Below are 13,203 nucleotides of genomic sequence, written 5' to 3' on the forward strand. Positions count from 1 at the left end.
GAACTATCTCACACTACCAGTGCCCTGTGGCTCCTGCCATCCTGTAGTACCCAGGAACTGTATTTATTCTTTGCTGACTTTTACGTTTTCTTTTACTGCTGCTGTGTTGCGGAGTTGTCATAATAAACATCATTGACTTTTATCCAAGTTGTCGTGGTCACGCCTTCGGGCAGTTATTATTCATGTTACTTACATGTCCAGGGGTCTGATACAACCTCCCAGGTTCCGGTACATCTCAGCCCCTACAACTGAGGCTGCCTCCCGTCAGCTCAGGCCCTCAGTTGTGACAGTAAGCACTGACCTAATGAATCCAGCCGGAGACCAGGATCAAGCGGCCAGGCCGATGCAAGAACTGGCAGCCCGACTAGAACATCAGGAGGCTGCACAGGGCCACATCATCCGCTGTCTCCAGGATCTCTCTACTCGGCTGGATGGGATTCAGACAACTTTCCGTGGATCAGGCGCGTCTGGTGCGTCAACCACAGTGACTCCAGCTATAACCCCACCCACCTTACCCATTTCTGCTCCACGTCTTCATCTTCCAACGCCAGCAAAATTTGACGGATCTCCAAGATTCTGCAGGGGATTTCTCAACCAGTGTGAGATTCAGTTTGAGCTACAACCTGGCAATTTTCCCAGTGACCGTACAAAAATTGCCTACATTATTTCTCTTCTCAGTGGCTCAGCCCTTGATTGGGCATCACCGTTGTGGGAGAGGTCCGACACCCTGCTATCTTCCTACACTGCCTTCGTGTCAACATTCAGGCGCATCTTCGACGAGCCAGGCCGGGTAACCTCAGCTTCATCCGAGATTCTCCGTTTACGCCAGGGGTCACGTACTGTAGGACAATATCTGATACAGTTCCAGATCCTGGCATCCGAACTGGCATGGAACGACGAGGCCCTGTATGCTGCATTCTGGCATGGCTTATCTGAGCGTATTAAAGATGAGTTAGCTACCAGAGACTTACCTTCTAAGTTAGATGAGCTAATCTCACTCTGCACGAAAGTTGATTTACGTTTCAGAGAGAGAGCAACTGAGCGTGGAAGATCATCTGCTCCAAAATCTTCTGCTCCTCCTCCTCGTCAACTGTCACCATCTAAAGATGAGCCCATGCAACTTGGCCGTTCCCGTTTAACTCCTGCTGAGCGCCGAAGACGTCTCTCCGAGTTTCTCTGTCTCTATTGTGCAGCTCCGTCTCACACCATTAATGCCTGTCCCAAACGTCCGGGAAACTCCAAATCCTAGCTCGCCAAGGAGAGGGCCGGCTAGGAGTAATGATCTCCTCTCCATCTCCTCAAGATTGTAATCTCCCAGTCTCGCTTCAAGTTGCTCAACGTTATCGGAACGTCATTGCCCTCCTTGATTCCGGAGCAGCTGGGAACTTTATTACCGAAGCCTATGTTAAACGGTGGTCCCTACCCACCGAGAGACTTCCTTCGTCCATTTCTTTAACTGCCGTGGATGGCAGCAAAATTTTTGATGCAGTTATTTCTTTAAGGAATCTACCAGTTCGTCTGAGAGTGGGAGTTCTTCATTCCGAACTTATTTCTTTTTTAGTGATTCCAAGAGCCACACATCCTGTGGTCCTGGGCCTTCCATGGCTCCGTCTTCACAATCCTACAATTGATTGGACGACTACGCAAATCCTGGCATGGGGTTCCTCCTGTGCTGAGACATGTTTGTTTAAAGTATTGCCTGTCTGTTCTTCCTCCCCCAGGTCGTCTGATGTTCCACCTCCTCCATATCAAGATTTCACGGATGTGTTCAGTAAAGCTTCTGCTGATATCCTTCCTCCTCATAGAGAATGGGACTGTCCGATTGATCTCGTTCCAGGGAAGGTTCCACCTCGAGGCCGAACTTATCCGTTGTCTCTGCCTGAGACGCATTCTATGGAGGAATATATTAAAGAGAACCTAGCAAAGGGGTTCATTCGACCTTCTTCTTCTCCAGCCGGCGCAGGCTTCTTTTTTGTAAAAAAGAAAGATGGTGGTCTGCGGCCGTGCATCGACTACAGAGGTTTGAACGACATTACCATCAAGAACCGTTATCCTTTACCCCTGATTACTGAGCTCTTTGACAGAGTTAGCGGAGCTACCATCTTTACAAAGCTGGACTTGCGAGGTGCATACAATCTCATCCGGATCCGTGAGGGTGACGAGTGGAAGACCGCCTTTAACACCCGTGACGGACATTATGAGTACCTCGTCATGCCCTTCGGATTGAGCAATGCTCCAGCTGTCTTCCAGCATTTTGTCAATGAGATCTTCAGAGACATTCTATACCGTCATGTCGTGGTCTATCTAGACGATATCCTCATTTTTGCCAACGATTTAGAGGAACATCGTTTTTGGGTTAAAGAGGTTCTGTCCCGTCTCCGTGTCAATCATCTCTATTGCAAATTAGAAAAATGCGTCTTTGAAGTCAAGTCCATTCCGTTTCTAGGGTACATTGTGTCCGGTTCCGGACTAGAGATGGATCCTGAGAAACTACAAGCAATCCAAAATTGGCCGGTACCCTTAACCCTCAAAGGGGTCCAGAGGTTCTTAGGGTTCGCCAACTATTACCGAAAGTTTATACAAGACTTTTCCACCATTGTGGCGCCTATTACTGCTTTCACTAAGAAGGGTGCTAACCCGTCCAAGTGGTCTGAAGAAGCCATGCAAGCATTTCATCTTTTAAAACAAAGGTTCATCTCTGCGCCTGTTCTGAAACAGCCTGACATCGACTCTCCTTTCATCTTAGAGGTGGATGCCTCCTCCGTTGGAGTAGGAGCGGTGTTATCTCAGAGGGCTAAAGATGGCCATTTACACCCTTGCAGTTTCTTCTCCCGGAAGTTCTCCCCAGGTGAGCGCAACTATGCCATTGGCGACCAGGAGTTGCTAGCCATCAAGCTCGCTCTAGAAGAGTGGAGGTATCTGTTGGAGGGAGCTTCTCATTCAATCACCATACTTACAGACCACAAGAACCTTTTATACCTGAAGGGCGCACAATGTCTCAACCCTCGTCAGGCCAGATGGGCACTTTTCTTTTCCAGGTTCGACTTTAAACTCCAGTTCTGTCCGGGCTCTCAGAATCGCAAGGCCGATGCCCTTTCCCGCTCATGGGAGCAAGAAAATGAGTCAGAGTCTTCAGACAAGCATCCTATTATAAATCCGTTGGCATTCTCCACGGTAGGGATGGACTCTACGCCCCCATCAGGGAAAAGTTTTGTGAAGCCGATGCTAAGGAAGAAGCTCATGCATTGGGCCCATGCTTCCCGTTTTGCCGGACATACAGGTATCCAAAAAACCCTGGAGTTTATCTCTAGGTCCTATTGGTGGCCAACTCTGAAAAAGGACGTCTTGGAGTTTATTGCATCTTGCCCAAAGTGTGCCCAACATAAAGTATCCCGCCAGTCGCCTGCGGGGCAACTGGTTCCACTATCCGTTCCCCGTCGACCATGGACCCACTTGTCGATGGATTTCATTACAGACTTACCCATGTGCAACAAGTTCAATACCATCTGGGTGGTAGTTGACCGGTTCACCAAGATGGCACACTTCATTCCTCTCACCGGTCTTCCGTCAGCTTCCAAGTTGGCTCAAGTATTCATACAAGAGATCTTCCGACTCCACGGTCTTCCTGAAGAAATTATCTCAGATCGAGGAGTTCAATTCACAGCCAAATTCTGGCGAAGTTTATGTCAAGTCCTTCAAGTCAAGCTAAAGTTTTCCACGGCTTACCATCCTCAGACCAATGGTCAAACCGAGAGGGTGAATCAGGACTTGGAGGCCTTCCTCCGCATCTATGTGTCCTCCTCTCAAGATGACTGGGTTCAATTACTTCCCTGGGCCGAGTTCTGTCATAACAACCAGTATCATTCTTCATCTGCTTCAACACCATTCTTCGCTAACTTTGGATTCCACCCTAAAGTCCCTGAGTTCCAACCGCTTCCAGCAACTTCTGTTCCCGCAGTGGATATCACCTTGCATCAGTTTGCCAATATCTGGAAGAGCGTACGATCAGCTCTGCTCAAGGCATCGTTCAGGTACAAGAAGTTTGCGGATAAGAAGCGTCGAGCAGTTCCTGCTCTCAAGGTGGGTGATCGGGTATGGTTATCCACGAAGAATTTGAGGTTAAGAGTTCCCAGTATGAAGTTTGCACCTCGCTATATCGGTCCTTTCAAGATTGAACAAGTCATCAATCCTGTTGCTTTCAGACTTCAGTTGCCTCCCTTCTTAAAAATACCCAGGACATTCCATGTTTCCCTGTTGAAACCGCTGATCTTGAATCGGTTTCATTCCTCACTTCCTCCAACTCCGAAAGTCCAAACTCAACGAGGCGTTGAGTATGAAGTGGCCAAGATCCTGGACTCACGTCACCGTTACGGTCAACTACAGTATCTTCTTGACTGGAAGGGTTACGGCCCTGAGGAACGTTCATGGACCAATGCTTCTGATGTCCATGCTCCTGCCTTGGTCCGGAGATTCCATTCCAAGTTTCCTCAAAAGCCAAAGAAGTGTCCTGGGGCCACTCCTAAAGGGGGGGGTGCTGTCACGATCCGGGTATCTGGACGCCATTTCTTACCCATCAGATGCCTCCTAAGGCTGGCTCAGCGCTCCAGGACCGGATCCCATCTGTTATCCTAATGTTCACATTCCTGCATCCTCTCCTGTCTCTCTGAGACGCTGTCACAGTAACGCCTTATTACATCTGGCATGGCGTCTCCCGCGGCCTCCGCCGCCGTCCCTGAGCTTCTGCATGCAGAGTGTCAGAGTGGTGATTACGTCAGCCGCGGCCTCCGCTGTGTCCGCGTGGTTGGATGTGCACTTGTCAGCCTGGCGTCTCCTGTCTCCAGTGGCCGGCGCCGCCATTACTGTTTTCATTACCACATGGATTACAAACCAAACTTCCCTCCAAGTGTCTGCATGGGCGCAGCCATCTTGGATTCTGTCAGCTGATCATTTCCTCCAATCTGTTGTCAGTATTTTTAATCTGCATAATTGCCAAGCCAATCCCTTCCTTGCTGCAGGTATAAATACACTGTGCCTGAGCAAGGAAGGCGTCAGTGCTTTGGTTGTCAAACCTAGTTCCTGTTTGTCTCTCTCCTGTGATTGTCTTCCAGGTTCCAGCTCCTGTCTCAAGACTTCCACCATAGAGACCCGCACCAGCATTCCACCTGCGGTGTAGCCTGACTCTCCAATCCATTGTGGATTCATCTGTTTCCAGCTACAACATTACCTGCTTAAAGGGCCGGTGTCCTTTCTACACTTTACCACTCTCCACCGGTATTATTATTTCTCCGCTCTCAAGTTCTACATTTCAGTTCATATTTCATCGCTCCCAAGTTCATTTATTATTTAACTGGTTCCAGCCAGTATCCACTCCGTGCTAACAACAGTCTGGTTCCAGCCAGTATCCACAGCAGCTGTTTTATCTTCAGCAACCCAGCTTTTCCTGGAACACCAGCTGGCACAATCCTGGGTTATCTCCATTGCTACAGTCGGGCCTGGTAAGGACTTTCCATCTAGAAGATCATAAGAACTATCTCACACTACCAGTGCCCTGTGGCTCCTGCCATCCTGTAGTACCCAGGAACTGTATTTATTCTTTGCTGACTTTTACGTTTTCTTTTACTGCTGCTGTGTTGCGGAGTTGTCATAATAAACATCATTGACTTTTATCCAAGTTGTCGTGGTCACGCCTTCGGGCAGTTATTATTCATGTTACTTACATGTCCAGGGGTCTGATACAACCTCCCAGGTTCCAGTACATCTCAGCCCCTACAACTGAGGCTGCCTCCCGTCAGCTCAGGCCCTCAGTTGTGACAAGGGGTCTTGTAGGAGAGTGTCATTAAAACGCCAATTCCATTGTTTCTGTGTAGGCTGAGGGAGTGAGATTTGTAAACAGACTGGGGCATTGTCGGACCAAGTTATTGATCCTATAGAAACATCAGTAAGGAGATGTAGGTAGTGGTGATTCAGGAACAAATAGTCTATCCTAGAATAGGTTTGATGTGCATAGGATAAAAAGGTGTAGTCTAAATCAGTTGGATGGGACAGTCCCCATACATCCATCAGTTGGTGATCTAACAGGGTGCGTCTCAACCGTCTGTATTCCCTCCCAGGTCTATGTGAAGATTTGTTGGAGGTGTCCTTTGTCGGATCTAGATGCCAATCCAGATCGCCTCCAATTACCACTATCTATTTCAATAGGGGTTCTGCAGATACAAGTATGGAAGAGATAAAGGACGGTTGTTTGGCATTAGGGACATAAATATTCAGAAAGGAATAAGGCTGGTTGTAGATCTGACATGTGACCAATAAGCCCCTCCCCTCCGCCAGTTTGTGAGAAGCAACATCTGTGATAGAGAGATGCCTAGCTATTAAGATCGCCACTCCCAAAGTTTTCCCAGAAGAGTTGTTTGATGTAAAAATATGTGGGTAGTAATGACATATAAGTGAAGGGGAATATCCAGATTTTAAATGTGTTTCCTGGATAAGGGCAATATCAACTCTATCCTCCCGGAATCATTTAAGTAATTTCGATCTTTTCTCGGGGATGTTTAGCCCTTTAACATTAAAAGTGGCAATCTTCAGATTATTTTGTCCCGCCATATGTGGATGTGAGCACGGTGAGTTATGTAGGAGTGAGTCGGTTCACTGGTTCCCAGGAAGAAAATAGAAAAGGGGGAAAGAGGAAGAGAGACAGCGATAGAAACATAATACAACAAAAAATACAATTCAAAAGATGAAGAATTGAAAACACAGAATTCAAAGAATTCCGAGGAGTACACTGCGATTGTGCCAAGAGCGTCATCCAGCCAGCTCCTGGTCCAATAAACTCGGAAATGCAGCAAACAAGGGGGTAAAGGGGGGGCCATTGACCACCGACGACAAAATATTATAACATGAATTTGAAAAGAAATAAACTTGTACATAACTGGATATCCGTTATGAGGAAACTCTCAACATAAACAACGGTAAAGAGAATAAACCTGAATAATTCAGAGACCGTAAAAACAAAAAGAAAAACACACAGCCTAAGTATTGATAACTAACTACTGATTGAAATGCGATGGGTAAGAAAACATATATAGGTCATGTTAGGCAGTAAGAGTTAGTAATAATACGGTTTCCTGCAGAACTAGTAGAAGAGTTCAGGGTACTTCCGTACGCTGAGATCGGAGCGGAGATTTGCGCCTTCTCCCCGAGGTAGAGGACTGCTTCCAAAGGTCATTTTTGGACGGAATCGGTGGGAGCTCCACTTGACCACAGAACGCTTCCCAGTCTGGAAGCTCCAGTGGTTGTAGGCCGATCGAGGATAGGCAGGTAGGCAATTCCGCTGTTTACCTTTGTGAGTGATTTGCAGTGAAAAAGGATATTCACAACAATATTTCAAGTCCGATTTGCACAAGACATCGTTTAGTGGCCTCAATGCCCGGCGTTGTTGAAGGGTGGACCATGCCAGATCTGGAAACAATTGGATCTTGACCCCATTAAAGACCACGCCATCGAGTTGGCGCATTTTCCGTAGAATGTCCTCGTTTTGTGTGTAATGGAGTCTGCATCTCGTGGTTTATCCGTGGGTAGACCTTTGGGTCGTAATGCACGATGGGCTCTATCGAAAAGGATTTCGGAAGCAGGGTCTAGATCTAACAATTCTCTGAAAATTTTTAGTAAGAACATCAATCAGACTAGATGGTTGAATATCTTCGGGGAGACCTCTGATCCTGATATTGTTCTACCTTCCACGATTATCCAAATCTTCTAGGCGGGATTTAAGACAATTTATTTCCGATGTTTGATGGGAGATCATATCCTTAAAGCAAGAAAGAGTATCAATCATCATAGATTTGTGGTCTTCTAGGGAATCGGTGCGATCAGCTAAGTGGGCCATATCAGATTGGATAGTGGTGACTTCCTGTCTGATAGTTGTCAGTAATCGGTTCTCTAGAGACTGGAAGTCTTGCTTTGTAGGTAGCGATTTGATGTGTAGAAGAATCTCGCTAATTTCCTTGTTAGGAGATGAGGCCTGCGTGGAAGGGGAGCCTCCAGAGCTAGTCATGTTTCCTGGAGAATTGGAGGGGGTTGAGGTATTGGGCGTCGGATGACTGGAGGGGGGATCCGTCACTGTAGGGGATTTTAGAAACTGGCGAAGGTCGGAAGTTGGTCCCTTCAGATGTAACGGTGACCCTTCTGGCTTAGTTTTTGACTTTCTGTTTCTCCCCATAGGACCGGTTAAGACAATGCCATATCAGAGGACCGATTCAAGAATAGAAATTGTGCATTTATGTAGAATATCATGAGGAAAGGAAGTTGTCGTTGTACACTGGCCCCCCTCGTGGCTCAGGTCGTCACCATCAGTGAAGTTGGAGCATGATGGTGGGCAGATTATGGATCATCACATAAAGAGAAGAACAATCATCCCATGTTGAAACAACACCTCCAGCCAGGGATAGCCAAGCAGGGGAACTGTACAGATGGAATTTGCAATAAGAGTTTTGGTAGCTATGTGCAGGATTTGACAGGATGTAATATATGAGGGGGGAAGAGATGCGTCCCTCCAGCTTTGAAGTCACATCCGTATAGGTAGCCCCGCAGGGAGACTGAATGTAAAAAACTGTTTAGGGTCTGGGAGTGATTAGTGTGGTGGCTCACCTAGCAAAAAGTATCATAAGCCGCCAGGGTGAGAGTATAGTGAGAAGGATGGTACTCAGTAACCCCCACAGCCAGAAATGTATGAGAAAATAAGGTTTCGCCTCCTCTCAGCGTTACACCAAGCAAAGTGGGCATGCAGCCCTTAAACAAGATGGCGCCGCCGGCCTCTAATACAAGGCCTCGGCGGCTGGGGTACCTGGGGCCCACCGAGAGCGGCTGAAGCATTGGTGGAAGTGGTGAGGAACCTCCCAGCTGCAGAGACGGCCCGAGGCTGGAGAGGAGTAGGTAAGGCCCTGTGCGCGCCTGTGAGCGATGTCCTGATCTCAGGCGCACCGCAGTCACGTCCGCGACGATCAGCGGGTCCCCGCTCCGGGCAGCGCAGTCAAAGGGGAGCTCTCCAGCCGGGCCAGTCAGGTGAGGGAATAGATGCAGAAGCGGTGGAGGGAAGGAGGGAGATTATGCAGCGCCAGCAGAGCGCTTCACTTCCGGTCCGGGTCTAAGGGGAAATTGAGACCCCTGCTTCAGGCGGGCAGGTAGGCCGCAACCCGCACGGGTTCAGGAAGCACCCGCCGGCTCCGCAGACTACTCTACCCGATACAGGCGTGATATGGGGTCCAGAAATTGTCATCCTGTGCAGATAGCGGCACATAACAAGTATTTTATAAATGCCTCAGGCAGGAGCTCCAGCACTGCACAACTGTCTGGATCCGCTGCTAAGCCACGCCCCCCGGTGTTGAGTTATTTTTATGCTGGCTGGCATTATTAGTCTTTAGGGTCTATTACTAGGCCGTGGAGAGAGATAAAGTGCCAGCCAATCGGCTCCTAACTTCCAGGCTGTGCTTGATAAATGACAGTTAGGAGCTGGTTGGTACTTTATCTCCGTAGACTTTATCTCTCTCCAAAGCTTAGATCATAGACCCCTTTGTCTTTAGGTGTCACTTATTCTCCTTGTACTATATGGAGTCATGTTTTGTATGCAATATACGTCTCATACAAGTCTGCAGAGATAAAGTGGAGAGTGATAAAGTACCGGGCAATCAGCTCCTAACTGCCATGTTACAGGCTGTGTTTGAAAAAAGACAGGAGCTGATTGGCAGGTAGTTTATCTCTCTCCAAGGCTTAGTAAATAGACCCCAGAAAGAAAAAACTATGTGGAAGTTACTAGTCTTCATCTGTATTAAAAAAGGGATGATGAAAGTATACTGCGAAGTACAGATAAATATGATACGTGCAACTACCTTTTGTTTTCTTTACTTTAGATGCAAGTGTCCAGCCCATTCTCATACTTACTCTCAAGGTATGTTCTGAATGAAAACAGGTATTGTGTTGTATAGTAAAATACAGTTGTGCTGTGTAAAAATGGGTAATAAAAGTAATTAACTTGTTTTAGAAAGTAACAATAAGCAGCACCCCCTGGAGACCTGCATCAGCGCTGCAGAAATCACTGTGTAAATGACATGGTGGCCATTTTGAGCATGTGCCGTCGAAAAATCAGTGTGAAAATAGCCGCCTCACCATTGACCAGAGACTTGCGCTGCTGGCTAGAAAGGAGGAGGCTCAGAAGGAGACTGCACACGGGCCTCCTCTCTTAAGATGATCAGTGACTTTAATGTGAGCATTGATATGAGCACCTTTTAAGATCCCACCTTTTGAATGATGGGGTGACCTTCCATCAAAATAATATGTCCTCCACAGAAAATCTATCTGCCTTTTGATTGAGAAGATTTGGAACTTTCTCTATTCTGTGATTACATTTGGAACATACTACACTATTAGGATTATGGGGGGAATATAATTTGGTGTGAGAGATTTTGTGAGAGGTCTCCTGTTTTTTTAAGGTGGCAATCATTTACATGGCAAAACCAGGTTCATTTTGCCTTGTAAATGATTGCCACTTTAAAAAAACAGGAAAACTCTCACAAAACTCTCAAATTCTCGCACCATATTACATTTCCCCCTATTTTTTTTTCTTTTATATGTTTGTAAAATACGATTCAGAAAACAAAAACAGTGGGAAAATTTGGAGATTTGGAAGAAAGAACGATCTCTTGTGGCCCTTGTATGAACTAAGACTTGTGACTTACGTATACAGTGCATCCGGAAAGTATTCACAGCGCTTCACTTTTTCCTCATTTTGTTATGTTACAGCCTTATTACAAAATGGAATAAATTCATTTTTCCCCTTAAAATTCTACATACAATACCCCATAATTACAACGTGAAAAAACGTTTTTTTTTTAGATTTTTGCAAATTTCTTAAAAATAAAAAACTAAGAAATCACATGTACATAAGTATTCACAGCCTTAGCTCAATACTTTGTTGATGCACCTTTGGCAGCAATTACAACCTCAAGTCTTTTTGAATATGATGCCACAAGCTTGGCACATCTGTCTTTGGTCAGTTTTGCCCATTCCTCTTTGCAGCACCTCTCAAACTCCATCAGGTTGGATGGGAAGCGTCGGTGCACAGCCATGTTCAATCGGATTCAAGTCTAGACTCTGTCTGGGCCACTCAAGGACATTCACAGAGTTGTCCTGAAGCCACTCCTTTGATATCTTGGCTGTGAGCTTAGGTTCGTTGTCCTGCTGAAAGATGAACTGTTGCCCCAGTCTGAGGTCAAGAGTGCTCTGGAGCAGGTTTTCATCCAGGATGTCTCTGTACATTGCTGCATTCATCTTTTCCTCTATCCTGACTAGTCTCCTAGTTCCTGCCACTGAAAAACATCCCCACAGCATGATGCTGCCACCACCATGCTTCACTGTAGGGATGGTATTGGCATGGTGAAGAGCGGTACCTGGTTTCCTCCAAACATGACGCCTGGCATTCACGCCAAAGAGTTCAATCTTTGTCTCATCAGACCATGGTCTGAGAGTCCTTCAGGTGCATTTTGGCAAACTCCAGGCAGGCTGCCATGTGCTTTTTACTAAGGAGTGGCTTCCGTCTGGCCACCCTACCATACAGGCCTGATTGGTGGATTGCTGCAGAGATGGTTGTCCTTCTGGAAGGTTCTCCTCTCTCCACAGAGGAATGCTGTAGCTCTCACAGAGTGACCATCAGGTTCTTGGTCACCTCCCTGACTAGGGCCCTTCCCCCCTATTGCTCAGTTTAGATGGCCGGCCAGCTCTAGGAAGAGTCCTGATGGTTCTGAACTTCTTCCATTTACGGATGATGGAGGCCACTGTGCTCATTGGGACCTTCAAAGTAGCAGATATTTTTCTGTACCCTTCCCCAGATTTGTGCCTCGAGACAATCCTGTCTCAGAGGTCTACAGACAATTCCTTTGACTTCATGCTTGGTTTGTGCTCAGACATGCACTGTCAAATCATTTCCAATCAACTGTATTTCGCTGACATCCTAAGTGGATGCTGGGACTCCGTAAGGACCATGGGGAATAGCGGCTCCGCAGGAGACTGGGCACAACTAAAGAAAGCTTTAGAACTACCTGGTGTGCACTGGCTCCTCCCTCTATGAACCTCCTCCAGACCCCAGTTAGAATCTTGTGCCCGGCTGAGCTGGATGCACACTAGGGGCTCTCCTGAGCTCCTAGAAAAGAAAGTAATTTTAGGTTTTTTATTTTCAGTGAGATCTGCTGGCAACAGACTCACTGCTACGAGGGACTAAGGGGAGAAGAAGCGAACCTACCTGCTTGCAGCTAGCTTGGGCTTCTTAGGCTACTGGACACCATTAGCTCCAGAGGGATCGAACACAGGGCCCGACCTCGATCGTCCAGTCCAGGAGCCGCGTCGCCGTCCCCCTTACAGAGCCAGAAGCAAGAAGATGGTCCTGAAAATCGGCGGCAGAAGACTTCGGTCTTCAACAAGGTGCTGTGCGCCATTGCTCCTCATGCACACCTCACACTCCGGTCACTGATGGGTGCAGGGCGCTGGGGGGGGGCGCCCTGAGCAGCAATATTAACACCTTGGCTGGCAAAAAAAATCACAATGTATAGTCCTAGAGGCTATATATGTGAAAAATACCCCTGCCAGAGATCCATAAAAAAGCGGGAGAAGTCCGCCGAAAAAGGGGCGGGGCTATCTCCCTCAGCACACTGGCGCCATTTTTCCCTCACAGCTCCGCTGGAAGGATCGCTCCCAGGCTCTCCCCTGCAGTTTCAAGACTACAAAGGGTAAAAAAGAGAGGGGGGGCACTAAATTTAGGCGCAGCAGTATATATATAAGCAGCTATAAGGGAAAATCACTCAGTTATAGTGTTCATCCCTGTGTTATATAGCGCTCTGGTGTGTGCTGGCATACTCTCTCTCTGTCTCCCCAAAGGGCTTTGTGGGGTCCTGTCCTCAGTCAGAGCATTCCCTGTGTGTGTGTGCGGTGTGTCGGTACGGCTTTGTCGACATGTTTGATGAGGAGGCTTATGTGGAGGCGGAGCAGATGCCGATAAATGTGATGTCACCCCCTGTGGGGCCGACACCTGAGTGGATGGACTTGTGGAAGGAATTACGTGAAAGTGTCAACTCCTTACATAAAAGGTTTGACGACATACCAAATGTGGGACAGCCGGCTTCTCAGCCCGTGCCTGCCCAGGCGTCTCAAAAGCCATCAGGG

General features: G+C 47.4%; 1 protein-coding gene across 7 annotated transcripts in view; it reads left to right on the forward strand.

Annotated features, from left to right (window-relative positions):
* The window catches only part of ADHFE1 (alcohol dehydrogenase iron containing 1), a 203,361-nt gene that overhangs the window by 58,827 nt on the left and 131,331 nt on the right, over window positions 1-13,203 (forward strand). For 5 of the 7 annotated variants that reach the window (XM_063923832.1, XM_063923831.1, XM_063923836.1 and 2 more), the window contains one exon: window positions 9,903-9,940. The exons of the other annotated variants lie outside the window; for them this stretch is intronic. In XM_063923832.1, coding sequence (XP_063779902.1) covers window positions 9,903-9,940 — 38 coding nt within the window. The remainder of the gene's footprint in view (window positions 1-9,902; window positions 9,941-13,203) is intronic. 7 annotated transcript variants of the gene reach the window in all.

This window comes from Pseudophryne corroboree, chromosome 5 (genome assembly GCF_028390025.1).
Source record: "Pseudophryne corroboree isolate aPseCor3 chromosome 5, aPseCor3.hap2, whole genome shotgun sequence".
Classification (NCBI taxonomy): Eukaryota; Metazoa; Chordata; class Amphibia; order Anura; family Myobatrachidae; genus Pseudophryne; species Pseudophryne corroboree.